We start from the raw sequence: 19225 nt of genomic DNA on the forward strand, positions 1-19225 counted from the left end.
GTGCCAGTGCACTCCCCTGACTTGCAAGTAACTTGCCGTTATTTATAATTGCTTTTTAATTAAGACTGGTTGACCTCAGTGGCTGAGTCCCTTTTTAGTGCTCCTGGAAGATAAAAGGGGAATGTAAGAGTGTACAACAGCACGGTTGCCAAAGACGTTACAATCTGAGTGCCATGACTGTAAAAGTCATTATCAGGAGAGTAGTGTTAAAGCAAATATTCAGCTATAAAGTAGAGAGGCCTCATTCTGAGCACTCCTCTGATTGCAACTAGATTTCTTTTTCCTTATTCAAGCATCCAAATAGCACATGCAAGGAGAGATGAATGTCACGATGTCAAGACAATCTGCTGGAAGAGAGGCTTCAGAGACCAAGCGTAAGGCTTTGCAGCTACGGTTTGGATATGTCCGTGGATAAACACGGATATATTCATGCATGCAGGTCACTTACACATTTTTCTGTGGCAGCGGTTGTCCGATTGCTATCTGTGTTACAACTTTACCGCCTGCAAAAACAAAAGTGGCACAATGAGGTCAAAATGCTCCATGCCCACGTCTCCCACTGATCAGAGAGAGGACTCTAGGAATAAAGGGTGCAAACTAGTGGAAAGTAGATATAGGTTAGAGATTAGAAAGAAATTTTTCACAGTAAGGGTGGCTAGAGTCTGGAAAGGGCTTCCAAGAGAGGTGGTGCTGTCACCTAACTTGGAGGTCTTCAAGAGTAGGCTTGACAATCACCTGGCTGGGGTCGTCTGACCTCGGCCCTCTTTCCTGCCAGGGGCAGGGGTTCGGCCACGATGATCCATTGGGTCCCTTCCAACTCTACCATCTATGAATCTATGACTTGTGTAGGGGGATTGGTTTTGGAGGGTTGCATAGGAAAATCAATTTTGCGTTTAAGAATGGCTACGCTTTCTGTACTGATGAAAGAGAACTAACGGTGGGGCCCAAAGGATGGAGTCAGAGATGATGTCGAATTTTTAACTTGGGGAAATTTTATGAGTGTCGTTTTAAAAGAAAAATAGAAAGAAAAGTACAAGCCCTGTTGATTTGACTAGTTCACCTCAGAGAAGAGGGGCGTCAGGTCAATCATCTTGTTTTTATTAATAGTTTCCTGTTTGTTGCTACCAACCTGGGCTGCCAAAGTGACAGGTGGAATAGGAAAAGCCACGGCAGGCATGTCTGGGGTGGTTAAGGAATAGTGCATCCTGTATCTGTACAGGGGATTGGACTATGGGCAGATCCAGTGGGGACCTCCAGGAGATGCAACTGGACCCTGCTTTGGCTGTGAGGTGCAGTTAATTGAGATCACTGGCTCTTCGCTACAGCCATATCAGGGCCTACATTGGCATGGCTCCAGAACCCAGGGGGTGAATGCCACCACCAATTACTTTTCTTCTGCCCCCAAATTCAGCGCATCCCCTTGTATAAGAGGCCTATAGTGCTGGGCAGCAAGGGGACAGAATGAAGTCATGAATCCAACCATGATCCTCTTCTTTGCAAGCTAATCGTGGGCCAATACACAGGACTGGACTCCATGAAGCCTTGGCCATTAGTTGAAGAGATCGTCATTTGCAACTTAAACTCCTGTGTAGAAGCCTTCTCACATTTAGATCTCTATTCATAACCAGCGCAATCTCTATTCTGCATTTGGAACAAGGGGAGAATATCAGCTGCGTGTGAGTAGTGAGTTATAGTTCTGAGTGGCAGTAAGTTCATCCGCCTCCAATACACCCTCATTTTCTTCATCAGCTAGGTAGAAGGGGATCTTCAGTTTAATGAACTTGAGACCTAATGAGCGTGAGGAACTGTATCTTGAAAAGACCCCAGCATGAGCCAGTCTGATCTGGAGGTGATGCTACGTTACCTAAGGATTATATAAGCAACGACTTCTCTCTGAGTGGTGTGTCTAAGTGCTCCTGATGCCACTGACAAACCTTTTTCAATTGAAAGCCCTTCCTCAGGATTTGCATTTGATTGTTCTCTAGTTCTAGCAGCGTAGCTGTTTCCCCTACGGCCACCAGGATAAATTGCATCCCGGTTTTTACTACGGGGTTGTGTAAGTGCAGCTGTGGATGGGATTTGGTGGCCTAGATGCATTGACTAAGCAAAGATGTGAGCCTCACAGTGATGACAGCACATATTTCCATGCGTACCTTGATGTCTCTCAATATTAAAATTGTCTTCCTCCATGTGCTTCTCAGACATTTCCTTCCTTAACACAGCACACTAACTAAAATGTGGTGGAACCTGGCCTCAGCCTTCGCTACTTGATTAATGGCCATCTCCTTGAAAGTGTGTGTTATCCTGAAGGGCATGATTCACAGTGACTTGACAAGCTAAATAACTACAGCAAAGACCTTAATAACCACAGCAGAAACCTGCTGCCTTAATGCTAGTGGCTCTGCTTTAGATCACCGACAATGGGTGTGCATCTTATTTTCCTGCTGTGAGTTTATAGTCACTGGGAGGTAATGACATTTATAACCACTCTGTGTGTGCTGGAGAAAAAAAAGATTATAATTATGTGTTTAAAATACAGATATTTCTAAAATTACTTTAAAAGACCCTGAGAAGATATTGGATGATAACTGTATGATAGGGATCTCCAACCTCTTAGCAGCCAGGGGCTGTTCTCACCACGTGGACTCCACTGGTTTGCATTCGGGACAGACTCTCTGGGTCCCGGCAAGCTGTGCCATGCACCCCAAGGATAGAGGCAGACAGCAGGAGCTGGAGGAGGGAGAGGTAGGCTGGTGAACCCATCAGCAGCAGAAGGGAAAGTGGTGGGAGAAGTGGCTGGGTAGGAGCCCATGAGCCACAACTAACCTCCTTTAGATGCAGCTCATGGGCCACCAGTTGGATAGCCCTGCTGTATGGCATCATAAGTATGTCATTACCCATAAAGTACCAGTTGGATTGGTGGCCACTGATGAACACTATAATCTCTTATGCTTACTTCATGAACTGTAATAGTCAAATGGATCAAACTCCCTTTGACGAGGAGGAGGAACAGAAATAAAGAACGCAAACAGAGGAAGCTCTAGTTAGTCCTACAGTCCTAAGAAATCTATAATGACTATTCTCAGTTAACAGCACTTTCATTCTGTGTTTTCTCAAATGAATCACTACTAAAATATAATTCAGTCATACAGGATGTCATTCATAAAAAGGCGGAGACATGACCCCTAGGGTTGATCTTTAATTGGATACTTTTATTCCACCTAAGAGTCCATTGAACAATGGGATGTAATTCATGAATGTGGCAGCAGACGTTACTATGTTTATCAAGTCAAATTTCTTCATTTCTGTGTTGGCTGTCTCAGTATTTTCTCAGTACTTCTTCCGTGCTAGCTATTCTCCCCCCATAGACGAATAAAGAAATGAAAATATCAGGCCAAATTTTATATTGGTGTAACTTGGTTACACTCTTTGGATATCAACAGAGTTGCGCCTGTTTTACACGGGCATAACATTTGGCTTCTATCTGTTGTTGCCAAGAAAAGAAAGTGCAATAAGGAAAGTCTGAAAACTGTTCTTGCTTAATCAGACTTGCCACCACCCAAATCTAAATAAGGAAATGATACTCAGTCAAACTGAGCAAAAACTAGGAAATTGAATTCAGGGCAAAAAATCTGCATAACCTAATTCTTGTTTCCACAACTTGGACCCCAATGGAGATTTGGAAGCCATATTGCAGTAGCTAGTCACGTGGACAACGCACAAAGTCAACCTGTGAGAAGAAATAGCCTCTTCTCTAGTTGAAGCTGAAGAAAACCTTCCGACCACTCTTGCTGCCTGAGAACGTCACAGCAGTTCAGGATGATCCCAGGGCAAAGAACTGCTACAGCCATGCTCAGATCAGTAGCAGAGTTTATCTCCTTGCCAAACAGCACCAGTTGTGCCCTATCTAGACTGAGACTGAGCAAACTGGCAGCTGTCCAGATCCTTATCTATGCTGCAAAAAGACAGAAACATGCAAAGCAGATGTGTACTTAAGTCAGGATCTCTAAGTGAGGTGCCTAATTCCTATGAATTACAATGAGAGAAAACCACCTAAACACATCTGAGGCTCTGAGCTTTGGTTTATGGGTGTAACGATGGCTCTAAGCATGTCACAGCCTCTCATCCAACGTGAGCAGCCTGCACGTTGGCCCAGAGCGGACCCACGTGTCATTGATTCATGAATGTCCTTTGCTTGGCCTATGATGCATCCAGGTGAGTTCAGCAATAAAGTACTTCCTCCAAGGAAACCAGACGGGGAAACATTGCACATGAAGGCTCCGTACTCCAAGACATGTCCTAATAAAAGCTCCCAAAATGCTCCGTGGATAACTAGGTTTCACAGCACCCCTCCTCTGGAAGCACAGTCTCCAGCACCCCGACCGTCTAGACTGGACCGGGAGCAGATTCACTCCTGAGAAGTTTGTCAAGTCTGTGCTTGAGCGTGGCGCTACATCCACGAGAACACACGTAACAAAAGGGTCAAGAATAAAATCCAACCTCGTGGAACAACTGGCCACGGTAAAAATAAAACATGCCGGAGGTTGACTTTGCCACGATAAATCAAAGCCTACCATGATAAAAAGAGTCAATCTATGACTTGTGTAGGGAGATTGGTTTTGGAGGGTTGCATAGGAAAATCAATTTTGTGTTTAAGAATGGCTACACTTTCTGTACTGATGAAAGAAAACTAACGGTGGGGCCCAAAGGATGGAGTCAGAGATGATGTCGAATTTTTCACATGTGACTAACCTAGCAAAATGGCGATTTTGGGTGCCATTTCGTAACATCTATCTAAACAACGCACGTCATGTACAAAGGCCCTAAAAACCCCGAAAAGATATGCAATGATAACTGTATGGCTCCTGGAAACGTGCCTGCCAGAGGCCCAGTAGTTGTAATCTCATGGCAGGGCGTCAGAAAGTCTCTGTGGGGTCATCTGACCCCTGGAAGTGCTCGTTAGCCATGACCATGGGAAAGTGCCCGTTTTGATTAAGCTTCTGATTGAAACAGGCAGGGCACGGGGCTGAGCTCTCAGGCTCCCGGCCCTCAAGTTGCCCATCTCCTTCACTGGATATCCACTGCACTGCCCCAGAACAGCGAGGAGGGACGGCACCAGCCATTTTGGAGCAATCCTGCTGCAGAAAATGCTGCATATCAAACTCTTTGCTTTGATTTGCTCTTTGCTTCCTCTCCCCAGCCTCACACCAAAAATGCAGGCTTTCCTGCCGGAGGGTAATGCTGACTCCTTCACGTCTTCAGAGCCCCCAAAACTTGAAGCTGTGCTTTAATGCCACCGCTTAGACGCAAGAGGCAAGTTACCAAACATGGGTGTGAATCTCTCTCTTTTAACCCCATGACCTAAAAATCTTCAGGCCCGGGAATGTTGTAACTCATTAACTGTGGTTCAGAGTTTGGGACTCCACCGCCAAGGTTTTGTTCGTAGCAAGGGAAGGATTTTAAAAGGTAAAGTAAAAATAATCTTGCATGGTATTTATTAGGAGAATAAATATCTTGAATCTGCACCACTTTGAATGTCAGGGACTTTGCGTTGTCAGGATCAGCAGGGTAGGAGTTTATGCTCTCCCCATCTCTCCTAACACGTACGTATTTATTTGAGCGTTTCCGAAGGAAACTTCTTCTCACGTGATTCCCCCACAACTTGGGAGCTCATTGCACAGCGTGGAGCAGCCTCTGCAAAGCAATCCACCCTTCCTATGTGCCACGCTGCTGCCGCTGTCGCATTTGAAGAGGGGGTGGGGGAATAAAAGAGCTTCGAGCGCACTATGTGTCCTTCAGCGTCCACTGGATCTGGTGTAAAGGCAAAGGTCCCTCTGTTCATACACAGCCGCTGTTCTTGCTTCAGCCCACACAGAATTCCCCTGGCACTTGGGCGAGACGCAGCATTTCATAAGTGAAGGGAACCAGGCAGTGCCTGATGCTTTGAGCAGCCCAGGTGAGCGTGCGCAGCCTCTCTGGCACCTGTTGTTGGCCGAAGGCGTGGCTTCCCTGCAAGCATCAGGTAACACCTGCCTCTCCCTTTCTGGAGCTACAAGCTCAGGGCTTGCAAGGGAATTCGAGCCACGGCAGGAACAGGTGACGTTGAAGCAGCAGCAGCAGCAGCACCTCTCTCTGCTGCTGCTGCTGCTGATGAGACCCAGCCAAGATGGTAGAAGGACGCTTCTCCAAACTTCTCCAGCAAGGATCCCTTTTCCGCTTATCCCAGAAATATCAGCCACTTGGGAGTGGGGAGCCAGAAGGAGAGGTAAGGCTTTTCTAGGCCTCTTGCTGCACGGTAGGAAATGTCTGCTGTAATCGGGGGCTGAGAAAGACTGTGCCCTACGGGCAGCTCTGCATCTCTCCGGCGATGCCAGCATTGCCGTGCTACTTGGTTTTATCCTCGTATGCAAAATGGAGGATGAGATTAATGACATTTCCCTGCCTATAGATGTCTTGCAGAGGGGGGTAGTTCACGTGCACAGAGTATTTTCAGAGGACAGCACACGGGCCTAAGTATTAGCGGTCATCTTTGTAGGAGAGAGATTAAAACGTGCTTCGCTCACTAATGTAGAAGTTGCAGCCCGGGCCCTGATAAAGGTTCTCGGACCATACGGATTTAAACAAGGTGTCGACACGAGTCTCGGCAGACAGTTGCATGGGTTGTGAGTAAGCACTAAAGCTGCCTCTTTCCTAAATGAGTGGTCCCTCCTGGTCAGAGTCAAAGCTGGCCGGTGGATGGGATGAGCGAGCCAATCCTGCTGCAAGGGGGATACTGGATTATTGTTATTTTTTGACTAGCAAAATAAAACTGGAAAAGAATTTCACAAGCCATTTCTTGGTCCTTTTCAAGGATGAGTTTTAGTTTTCTTGAACAATCCCCTAAATTTTTACTTAGGATTATCATTTTTATCCCATTTTATCTAATTTTTGCTATTCCAAGCCGAATAAGTGGTTGGTGTGTTTCATATTTTCAATATTCTCTTTCGGCTCTCAGGCACGCTGTAAATTCATTGGGGCTGGGAGATGATTATTTCTATGGGAGCTACTTGTTACACATTTATCCGGCACAAAAGGATTCAGATCTCTTTTGGTGCATCTGTAATAGTGTTACTGTAATAGGAATTATAATAATGTGGGATTGGGTATTTTTGAATAACAATGTGCATGTAGGATCCTGATCCTTTTCTTCCTCAGATGAGGGATGATAACATTCAAAGGAGTAAGATAAGCCTGATTTCTTCAGCACCTCTACCTTCCAGTAGGTAGCAACATCGCCATTAAGTACCACGTGTTCAAACATTGTAGTAGTAGGCAACAGTTGATCCATTTGGCTCATGGTGTATGTATGAAAGGTCACCAGGTTAACATGCACACCTAGGTAGGAGTGGGGATGAATGAAGGCTGCCCAGACCTTCTATCCCCCCCTTAGACGGTATCCAAGTCTAGACATTCAGTGCCTCAATAGCTGTAGCTATATACACGTCCAGGAATTGAACCCACATGGTGGGCAAGGAGTCTACCACTGAACCACAACAGCAGGTCAAGTGGTGTTCATTGCAGCTAATTCTTTCAATCTGCCCTCATAAATCATTTCCTGCACCCTTCTCTGATCTTCTTCCAATCTGTTGTTGCCTTTCTAATATTGAGTAGGTCAGAACTGCTGGTGATGCTATAATGTACAGTCTGACGGTGCTCCAGGAAGAGAGAGGGAGTAAAACTGCTCTTACTTTGATCCACTAAGCAATGCTACCGCAGATTACTCAGAATCCCAGTCTAAAAAGGAGAAACTACTCAGGTGCTAAAAATTATACTCTATCTTGCTCTGATGTGTCCCTAGTTAGAAAACTGTAGCAGTGCATTCTTATGGCTTTCCCATTCTTACTACAGCATAAGAAATATTTGCTACCTGGACATGGGGCCTTAAATTGCAGGTTAAAGTCTATGCAGAACATGAGGCCATTATTATAATGTAACAGTACAATGACCATGTTTTTCGATGTAAGCCTGGGAAAAAACCTGAGAAAATGTGAAACGACAATGGGAAAGCAATTTCCATGCACGTCCACAGAGACCCCATTATGATGCAAATACAGCGTCAGGATGATTTCACCGCAAGTCTGCGGAGACCCAGAGACAACTGAAGAATAATTTCAGTGAAGGCCTACAGAATCATTTAAATGTACAGCTGAAGGTCTCTCCACAATGCCATTATGATGTGACAGTAACATGTCAAAACCATTTCAAGGATAATCCACAGAGAATCTATTCAGATGCCATTATATTGTGAAAGCACAAATCTTGACATGATTGTTATATGCCCACAGGAAAAAAAGACTATAATTAATTCTACACAGAAGCACAATGAAAATATATTGTATTATTGCCATCAATTATTATTATTATTATTATTATTATTATTATTATTATTATTAACTGTCATAAAGCAAAAAAAATCAATAGCTGAAGAATAAATTCCTTATTTCTTACAGTCTGGTAATTGACTCACTATAGATGTGCATTTTGCTTTTGATTTGGAAATATTTTGCTGAAATCAATAGGGAAATAAAAATTAAAAAAAACAAACCCACTTCAGATTACATTTTTGTCCTCTAGCCATGATAGCTATTAAGTTCAGACTTTGGATCTCTATTCATTTCCTAGTTTTATTACAGATTTCTTATGTCACCTTAGGAAGTCATGTCATTTCTGGGTGCCTCAGTTTTTCCTCATCTTTCAAATGGGTAATAATCATTCTGTTTTATTGAAACTTTAAACTCCTTGGGTAGAGACATCCATTCAAAAAAACCTATGCCAAAATTGATTCAATCTTTGCAGGTTAGTCTAACCTGGCTAGGCTAAACCAGTTCGTAACCATAAAGACATCCCCTCTGGACTGAAAAAATGCAGGCACATGCCTGCAGTGGCTCAGGCTAGAAGCCATGGGGTACTAGAGCAGCCCTTCCTTCCCTTTCACAGTGCTGAGCTGGAGGAGAGGGGGGGCATGGGCAGGCCCCAGCAGGATGCTCTGATTAGGGAGGGGTTCCCCCACTCCTAACCAGCCCAGCAAGGAGTTGATAACACAGTGTTCATCACCCCTAACTCAGTTTTTATCACCCCATTAAGAAAACAACAGAGGGACATTACCAGCTACCTCTTGATTCTGCCTTTGTCCTGTCTCCCACAGCACGGACCGTAGCCAGTATGTGGTCTGCTAGCTAATGCTGTGTGTCTGTGTAAGGTAGAGGGGTTGGGGAAATCCCTGCATAGAGGGGAGGTGGGGAGCAGAAGCCAGGTAGATGCCTGCAGTCTCTGCCGGAGCTGCAGCCAGGGATCAGAAGGGAGAAGCCAGCCCTGCTGTGGAGCAGAGATCCCCGCTTAGCCTAGACAGCATGCCGGGATGCTGGGGGAGTCTGACTTAAACCTGCACGGGGTCTGAGACAGGCATTGTATAAACTGGTTTGCCCAAATTAGTTAAATCTGATACTGCATTCAGCCAGGTTTATCTCAAACTGGCTTCAGCCATTTTCAGACTGGTTTATGTGCATTGAACATCTGTTCTGTTACAGGTTGAAACAAGTTTCTGAACACTTAAACTGGTTTATGTGTAATGTCTGTCCCTAGCCCTTGAGTCAGAGTTTGTTTCTGATAATGTGTATATGAATGAAAGAACAGGTCATCTGTTGAGATGGAAACCAAGGCCTCTGCTTCCAGAAGCATGAACTGTCACAGCTTGAGCTAATGGACTGATTGGTTTTGCTTAGGTTAGTTGTATAAAGCTGACAAACCCAGTCTGCTTCACACAGTCTATAACTGAAAAAGACATATCGTGTAGCCACATGAGTGTGGTACCACGCACGTATCAGTGTCTCAGCACTGTAATGACATGTCCCAGAACAGCACTGCCTTGCCTGGTAGAGACATACCTTTATTTCTCGTGCTGTCCCATGTGGAGACAGAGGACAATTGATCACTATCTTCTATCGCAACTTCCTCTGCATTTGAAAACTATTATCAAATCCCCCCCTGGGTTTCTTTTACCTAGGCTAAATAACTCCAGTTCTTCCCACGTTTTCTCATGTCATGCATTCTAGATTTCTAATAATTTTCTTTGCTCTTCTCTATTTTCTTTCCAATTTGTTCACATCGTTCTTGAAGTGTGACCACAAATGGGACACGATATTCAAAGCGAAACTTCTTCAGTGCTGATTTGACGGGAACAATGTCTTCCCCTGACTTGCATGTGCCATACGTGTTATGCATTTAGTTATCCGTTCCAGTATGCGACAGGGGTTTTTTGCAATAATATTACACTTGCCTTGTACGCAGCTTGCTCTTCATTATAACTGTCAGGTCCTTTTCTTCAGTATTGCAGCCAGACATTCCTGATTTGGCATTTGTGCATTTGATTATTCCTTTCAACGTACCTATCCTTACTGAATTTCATCCTATTTATTTCAGTCCATTTTTTTCCAATTAAGATCATTTTAAACCCTAATCCTAACCTCTAAAGGGTCTGCTACCCAACCCCACTTGCTGTCACCAGCAAACTTATTCTCAGTTTCATCTTCCAAGTTATTAATGCTGGTATTTTAAACAATGCCAAACCCAGGACAGGCTGTGGATCAATTCCCACATTGTATTTGCCTCTAGTTAGGCATTGAGCTCTTGATGACTGCTCTTAGAGCATGATTATCTAACCAGTTATATGCCCTGCTGATTTCAATTCGACTACATTTCTTTAGGTTATTTATGAAAATGTCGTAGGAGACAGTGTTAAAAGCTTCACTAAAGCCAAGGTATATCTACTGCTCCTTCCTGCACCCACAAAGCCCATTACTTTGTCACAGAAGAAAATAAGGTTGGGTAGCTGTGATTTGCTCTTGATAAATCACGTTAGCTTTTACTTATCACTCTTGTTATTCTCTAACTGTTTACAAATCTAGTGTTTGATGGTTGGCTTCAGTATCTTTCCAGTATCCTTTCCCCTTTGAGAGATCTCCATCTGGACCCTGGGAACAGTAACTGCACGTACTGACATGGAAGCAGCTTCTTCAAAGCAAAGTATGGTTGTATTTGCCCAGTGATGCAACTGCACTGAGAGAAGCAGAAAGAAATCTCTTTCATCCCGTTTGTGTATCTCTGCCCGTCTCCGTTTGCAGTTCTCACTGATGAGCAGCCCTTCCTTTGTTGGGAACAGCCTGACAAAATGTGGGTTTTTGTTGGAAAATGCTAATTCAGCAAAACTTTCCTTGTGAATGTCTGTATCTGTTTGCACAAGGATGGGATTTCTTATTGAAACAAGGGAGAGACTGGCCTAGGTTTTCCACATCCCAAGTCAGCCAGCAGACTATAGAGTCTTTCCCTTTTTGTCAGCCTCTTCCTTTAGACATGTACCATTTTCTACTAATATTCATCAGACCAGCAAACACAAATTTATATTAGAATTGTGACGATACCCCAGCTTGGGGTATCGTCCCAATTCTAGTATAGGCCTGACTTCTTAATTTTTACTATCTGCCATACTGGTGGTATGCACATCTAAAAAGGCCTTTCCTATATTATGTTTTTATTTCTTAATGGAGGTACATATAACTATTTATTGCTGCTGTTCTTTACTTTATATTCTTATTACTGAACCATATGTTCATATACCAACAGCAGAGCCTATAATATGTGTCCTCTGAGAAAAAATAAAAGTACCTGGAAGGAAAAGAATGCCATATAGAAGTAGACAGAAAGAGGGGTTGGCATAGCACACCACACTTCAGTAGAAAAGCAGAGCTTATTTACATAGTCTGTCACAGTTTGATTCAAAGGCTTTATAAAGGAACAATTTAGTTGGCTGACATAACTGCTCAAGGGTCATCTCGTCCTCGGTCCTTCTGAATTGGCCACCGTGAATAGGAAAGGTGAGACAGGCAGTCACACAAGCCATACTGCTGTAATAATGAACACATTTTGCTTCCCACTCAGGTGCCCATGCCCTTGGCAAATTATACTTTGCTACAAAGGCTTTAACCAAAATACACACGGTTTATTACCAATGTGGGTGGGAACAGCCAAGAAGGCTTATATGGTTTCCAGCAAGCACGGGGTTAACTTCATTCCTGAAGGCCCCACAGCTTTATAGGATAGAGTAATGAAGCAGGATGGACCCAATTAGGGTATCAGAGAAAACTATATAAGCAGCTGTCTTGGGCAGTTAAGGTCTTACTCTCTTGCTGATGGGTAGATCTTGTCTCTGTTTGGGGAGAGGAAAAAAGCCTTATTTTGTGATTGTAGCCTGTTTGAACCAGAGCATCAGTAGGGATGGAGGGTGCTGAGGTTTGGCTGCACAAAGAGAAACATGTTTTTCAAGTCTGCAGGGCTTGACTTTAGATTAAGAGAAAAGAAGAAAGAGCATTGGTAGCAAAAGGGAGAGAGCTGTATAATAGTTAACGGTCCAGATGTGCTAGAAGGGCCTGTTCCCACAAACAGGCATGGTGATCATTTTGCAAGTTTGCAATGGTGATCATTTTGCATCATTTTGCAATAAACAGATTAACTTCAAACCATGAGATTTTAAAAATAACATACTCGGGGATCATTTCCTTTCAGATTTGGATCACTCTGAGGCAGGCTGATCTAGTTTCTACTATGCTGGGGGGAGCTCCTTTTGTTTTTGAAAATTGGAAGATGAGATTCTGGAGGATTTGCATGACTTTGCGAATTAAGAGCTTTGGGACGAACATCAAATATTGTGAGGCTCGTAATGAAATTGCAAGACTTGGCAGCACTCCTTGAAGGAATAGCACATAGAAACAGGATTAGGAACAAGGCACTGCAGAGAACAAAACAAAGCAGACCAAGAACCTTGCTGGGGGGATTCTTATACAGGTTTTTATAGTATATGCACTTCTGTATACATGGAATTTTTTAAGTATTACACATTTGTAATGGTACGGTCTTCCTTAAATACACTCACGAAGGAAACGGGAGAGTTTGAGGGTTGGTTTTGGTTTGCTTCCAAACATGCACGCTTAAAGGTTCACGTTTGTAATAGCTCTTTGTTGGACCAAGTAACCTATATTTCTTTCACATGGGAGTAAACTGTATGGTGTCAACAAGCCCAGTTCAGTCAAGGAAGGCAGAAGAACCCAATAGCTTCCCAGAATAAACCAATTTATTTGAATGGAAAATAAAAGACCTGTGATACTCTTCTGAAGGATGAGGGTTTGAGGTTCCTGGGTCTTATGTAAAAAGAGCCCGGCTTCTTCAACCCATCCTGTCCAGGTTGACTAGCCCTTGTTGCAAGTGAGGAATTAGTGTGTCACACAAGGAGCGCTACATCAAAGACTTAAGTAATTCTAGAGTTAAAAGAAGATATAGAGTTGACTAAACTGTGGTATTTGGCCCTTAGCATTACACTCATACCTTGCAATGCCTTCTGACCTTGTTGAACTAGTTTCACTTCCTCCTCCCACCCTTCCCCTAAATGACACACTCCTTATGTTTAATTTAGTTGCATCAAGTGTAAAGTTGGTTTTGTGAAGCCACTTGTTCAGCAGTTAACCAGCTGCATAAATAGTAATATGCATTATTGGATTATGGATGGGATAAGCAATGTTTCCAGTGCAGAAGTCCAAGTGGCAGGGAAGAAACCTGTGATGTACTTGAGTTCTGAAGAGGTGAAGCTCTGAACCATGCGGAGGCACTCAAATAGAACAGGTCCTCACACCCTGCTAGCCATTGCAACTCACGCCAAACACTATGACCACTAAGGCTAGGGACAGACATTCAAAAGGCCTGAGCCTGAATTGATTCAATCTTTGCAGGTTAGTCTAATCTGCCTAGGCTAAATCATTTTGTAATTGTGAAGACATCCCCTCTGGACTGAAAAATGCAGGCACATGCCTGCAGTGGCTCAGGCTAGAAGCCAGGAGGGCTAGAGCAGGCCCTCCCCTCCCCTCCCCCCCCCCCACTTCCAGAGTGCTGAGCTGAGTGGGGCATGGCCAGGACCCTGGTAGGACACACTGATTATTCCCCGCCCCTTCCTCAGCTGCCCAGCAGGGCATGTTTATCACCCCTAACTCAGTGTTTATCAATCCACTAAGAAAACAAAGCCTCATTAATTCAAGCTCTTCTTAAACAGCTCTTCCAAGGAAGAACATTAAGCTACCTATTGATTAGCTCCAAAAAGCCTGTCTGTCTTTGCCCATAGTACGGACCATAGCCAGCATGTGATCTGCTAGCTAATGCTGAGGTGTCTGCATGAGGCAGAGGGGTGGGGGAACAATCCCTGCTTAGCAGGGAGAAACCAGGCAGATGCTCTGTGCCTACAAGTCTCTGCTGGAGCTTCCGCCAGAGAGCAGAGGTGAGGGACCAGCCCTGCTGTGAAGCAGAGGGCCCCACTCAGCCCAGAGAGCATGCTGGGATGCTGGGGGAGTTTGGTTTATCTTAAATCAGCAAGGGGTCTGGGACAGATATTGCATAAACCGGTTTGACCCAAACCAGTTATGTCTGATACTACTTTCAACCAGGTTTATCTCAAACCAGTTTCAGCCATTTTCAAGTTGGGTTATGCGCACTAAACATCTGTTCTGTTACAGGTTTAAACCAGTTTCTGATCACTTAAACTGGTTTATGTGTAATGCCTGTCCTTAGCCTAACCGAAAAATGGTTAATGTTCACTTCCAGAAAAGTCCTAATAACAGCAATGGAATTCAGCAGTAAATATCCCTTTATAAAAGTACGGATTTTTTTTTTAAACACACAGCCACTAATTTTTATATCAAGAATAACAGTGAAACAATGACTGGATTCTCACATACAACCCAGTTTCCACATGATTAAGAAGACAGAGCATGTGATTATTTAAAATAGATACATCAAATGGGTAGATGCTAGTGCACTCAACTGGATGAAACCCAAGACACCTGGAGTTTATATACAACTATATTAATCATTGGCTCCATAACATTGGGCATGTCTTCTGTGCCTCTGCTTCTCCTCCCAGCTTTGATGAGTTTTTGTATTGTGCAAATCCTTTGAGGCGCAACGGCTGTGTCTGACCATGGGCATATGCAGTGTCTGGTACGATGGTGCCTATAGAAGTTAACTCAACGCTACCAATAATTGCTTATGTACATTAGATACACCTTGATGGATTCTTAATCAGCTGCAAACTCAGGAAAAAGGTCTGGGATTTGCAGCTCAATGAAAGCACCATCTGCAAAAATATTCACATGAGAGCGATGTTGTAGCAGGACAGACGAGGCTCCAAGGAAAGGACAAGAATGGCAGGTTTTATGGGGAAAACTGTGGTCCCAAGGCTGAGGATGATAATGAGGGAAAGAAAGATGTGTCAGCTCAAAGTTGTGCCTAGCAGCCCATCAGGACAGAGTGGTTAGGGCACACCAATTACCCTAGTTCATAACCCATGAGGGAGTGATGTAGCTAGCATCACATCCAACAACTTTGGATTCCCCTGAAGATGACCAGGTGAGCTGACTAGGGGCAGTCTTATATATACATCTAGAATAGGGCTTCATCTCATCATGCCCCTAGAGTCCTTGCATGCCTGAACCACTTTCTTCCCCCCGCACCCTGGCATGTGTTCAGGTATAGGGCTAAAAACCTCTACACACACATTACTGTTCTTGAACACGGTGATGCCAGCTATCTGTATAATATTGGGTCAGGCGTATGACTAGAATAGGTGGCAAGTGCGTAGTCTCCTGCTACATGGGCACAAAGAGGGGATCTGAAAGTGGTTTGGCCATCCTGGGAAAATGGCAGCTGTGTGGATGAGTGGAAGTGTGGTCCAACATGGGGAAACTATAACGTTAACTAGGATAAGGGCAGGGCTAGATCATGTTTGTGTCTCATTTTTACGAGCTCTCTATTAGCAACCAAACAGAAGCCAGCAAGGTGCAAGAATAATAGCAGGAAAGGGACTATGTGGCTTCCCCACAGGCTTTATTCTGCAAGGCATTGAGTCTCTACAACTCCTACAGACTTTGGCTTCCTAGGGGGCTCTCGGACTAAAGCAGGGCTAGGGTTTCTAGCTAAAGGCTCACCACAGTCCAACATGTAGGCACAACCGAGACCCTCAACACCCTTCTCAGCTACTGCCTAACCCATAGGCAGCTACATTTCTGACAGTAAAGTGTCCAGGAACCAAACTGGGTAAGGCCCAATGATGACAAGCTACTCGGAGCCTTTCCTCCCACCTCAGTCTTGCCAGGGCTCTGCAAGTAGGCATGCCTCCACCTACCTTCCCTGCCAGGCCCAGTCCAGTGCTTTCAACATGCCCCTACCATTGCAACACTCAAATCTTTGAATGGCTTCCATATAGCCATACTTCCATATAGCCCCGTGCTCAGCCCGAGGGTTCAGACGATGACTGCAACAGCAAGTGTGACCTCCCGCAATTGAGCTGGTAGTCGCAAGCCAAAAATGCAACTGTTCAGCAGCTGTTTCTGTTGAATACTATAAAGCCCAGTCATTGTCCCACGTGCACTCAGCTCATCAGCTGCTGTCCAGCTTTAAGGTGGCATTGGGTTAATTCGTTGCTCAAGCTGCATCAAGGCAGTGTTGCTTTTCCAAGAGTTGGGTTGATCCAGGTAGATCCAGGCAGAAACCATAGGTGAGGAAGCCCAGGTAATTCATCAAGGGACAGAGACGACTCTATCTCCGTGACAGCATGAGATTTTTTTCCTAGGCTTCCTTGTAACCCTAGAGGCGCTCTTCATTGCACGAAGCACTTCATAATCACTCTTTCATATCATTCTCTCCCTCTGTAGTAAGGAGGACCAAGATTTTGTGCCATGTCATCCCTTCTGGAAAGGCGGCATGGAAAAGTGAAACCGAAGAGGGACAAAAAAGTGTTTTTAAGCCACCTTTACCTTGGGGGAGCTGAGGCTCCTAAGTCCCAACGGCAGAAAACCCCTACAAGTGCCAAGTGCCCTGGTGTGACCAGGTCTGTCTCCAGCCCGCTTGCGAAGCAGCCTGAGCAAATCAGGTCTTGGCTTCTGCCCCCCGAAGGGGCTGTAACCCCTTTGAGATCATTAGCTGGCCCTGGGATTCTGCCCTACGGTCTTTTCCTTTTGAAGCGAAGAGTGTTTTTCTTTGTTTCACAGCAAGCTGTCAGCTGAGAAACCTGATGCGTTCCCATTATGATTCTTGGTGGGGGGGAGGTTTTCCCCTCTCCCTTTTACATTTCACAACATAACCTTTTATAAATAAAGAAAAACTGGTTTTCTGCTTGTTTGTTGAGTAATGCGGTGTTTGCCGAGGAGCTGTGCAGCAGGCTGTAAGATACTCTCTGTAAGGACTCTCTTAGCTCACTAGGAGAGGTGCAAGCACGGCAACCCGGGCCTTGTCGGCTAAGAGAGAGCTGCGGGGTTTTCTTAGTAACCTGAACTCTGTTACGCTACTAGCTGATTAATGCTAATAATGATTTTGCCACATCCTTTTCCAAAATCCTCAAGGGCTTGTTGGAAAAATATCCCAAAGCCATAAAACCAAGGCCAACTTCAACCAAGTAAGGTATTCCTCCCTGTTAGAAAGTGCAGGGGGCTTCAAACCCACTGCAAAAGACTTGGACTAGCTAAGGAGAGTGGAGGTCTGTGATTCAGTAGCATCTCATCATACCACCAGTCTCTGCACATCACGGTGAGGGTAGCCAAAATTTGGAACGGGCTCCCAAGGGAGGTGATGCTCTCCCCTACCTTGGGGGTCTTTAAGAGAAGGCTGAATAGGCATCTGGCTGGGGTCGTCTGCCCCCAGCGCCTTTCCTGCCCAGGCAGGGGGTCGGACTTGATAATCTGTTGAGGTCCCTTCTGACCCTAGAAACTATGAATCTATGAATCGGCTGTACAAAGGGCCTGGGCTGTGTCGAGCCACAATGTAAGGATCCAAACACCAACTAAAGTATGTGCCATAGTCTGGAAACCAAGTGCAGGAAAGCCACAAACGTTGCCGCAGAAGTGGCTACTTGGCACTTGCGGGGACGGAGAACTGGAAAGGTTACGGCAAAGCAAAGATCCATTAGGAAGCCAGAAGCGTCACCCACATTGAACCAGGCAGGGTGAAAACCAGAGCAGCATGGACACCACGGGTCTGATTTCTCCCTCCAGCTGCAGTGGCCTGACACCACTGAAATCAATAGTCATAAATGTATGCTGTGAGTGAGAGGAGGATTGGACCCAGAGCAGTTGCAGGCAGATAATATAAGCAGAGATCCATGGGTTTTCAGCAGTGTTCACCCACAATTGCATTTTCTGTGGATGAGACATCAGCCCTTTTCTGGCTGTATTTGTGTTTTTTCTTACCCATCTTTCATGCTTGGAGGCATGCATTAATGAATTCAGCTTCACAACTCCCTTCACTCCTGCTGTGAGGGGTTGTTGTCGAGAGGGAGAAGCAAGGCGTAGAGACTTGTGAATTTTGCAAGGCCACCTCGGGTGCTGTGTGGCCGGGATCTCCCGATCCCTGGGCCGTGTCCATGAGCGCTCCTGGGCAAGCGGCACAGAGATGCTTCAGAAACCCTGGTTGTGGATCCTTGTCCCTGCGATATAGGGAGATGACCTCTGTCTTGGCAGGTGAGGAGCTAAGCCTCAGAGATGCTCGCTCAAGAAGCGAAACAAGTGCATCTCATTCTCCTAGACAGGGAGGATGGTCTCCTAGAAATGCTCCTAGATGCGGGAAAAAAATCTTCACTTCCTTCATGGATGCTGTGAACATGCACTCTTGCTTTGCTTTATCGCCTTGCAATTCCTTGTTTCAGTAAGCTGCCAGGGATTTCGTGAAGGGCTTCTAATTTATGATGAGACTGTTGAATAACCAGGTTTTTTTCCCCCAGGGATAAGCCCTTTCTCTGTACCAGGAGGATTGCCCTGTTATTTGAAGGAGGAAGGGGCTAGTAGCTGGCAAAAAGAGCAAAAACTCAGCAGATTTAAGTCGACTGGGAAATTTCAGAGCACAAGGCCGGAGTGGGACTTGAATGCCCCAAACATATTCCTAATAATTTCCTTAAGCAATTCACTGGAAACAAGAGATAATGAGAGCACAGTTTTCTTTGCTGCAGCTGGTGGAGATTTGCTAATCTCTTAAGCAGTCGGACTAGTCGGAGCCAAAATCCAGCTACAATACACTCGAATTACCAGTGCCAACGAGTCAGATGGCAGAGGAATACTTAGCATCAATTATTACCATGAAAATAACTATTAATCCTATAAACTCT

General features: G+C 44.8%; 1 protein-coding gene across 1 annotated transcript in view; it reads left to right on the forward strand.

The window, feature by feature from the left end:
* Positions 1 to 5977: 5977 nt before the first annotated feature.
* ATP2C2 (ATPase secretory pathway Ca2+ transporting 2) overlaps positions 5978 to 19225 on the forward strand; it is a 40502-nt gene continuing 27254 nt past the window's right edge. The window contains exon 1 of the mRNA XM_006263391.4: positions 5978 to 6265. Coding sequence (XP_006263453.2) covers positions 6167 to 6265 — 99 coding nt within the window. The 5' untranslated portion in view covers positions 5978 to 6166. The remainder of the gene's footprint in view (positions 6266 to 19225) is intronic.

Source organism: Alligator mississippiensis, chromosome 10 (genome assembly GCF_030867095.1).
Source record: "Alligator mississippiensis isolate rAllMis1 chromosome 10, rAllMis1, whole genome shotgun sequence".
Taxonomy (NCBI): Eukaryota; Metazoa; Chordata; order Crocodylia; family Alligatoridae; genus Alligator; species Alligator mississippiensis.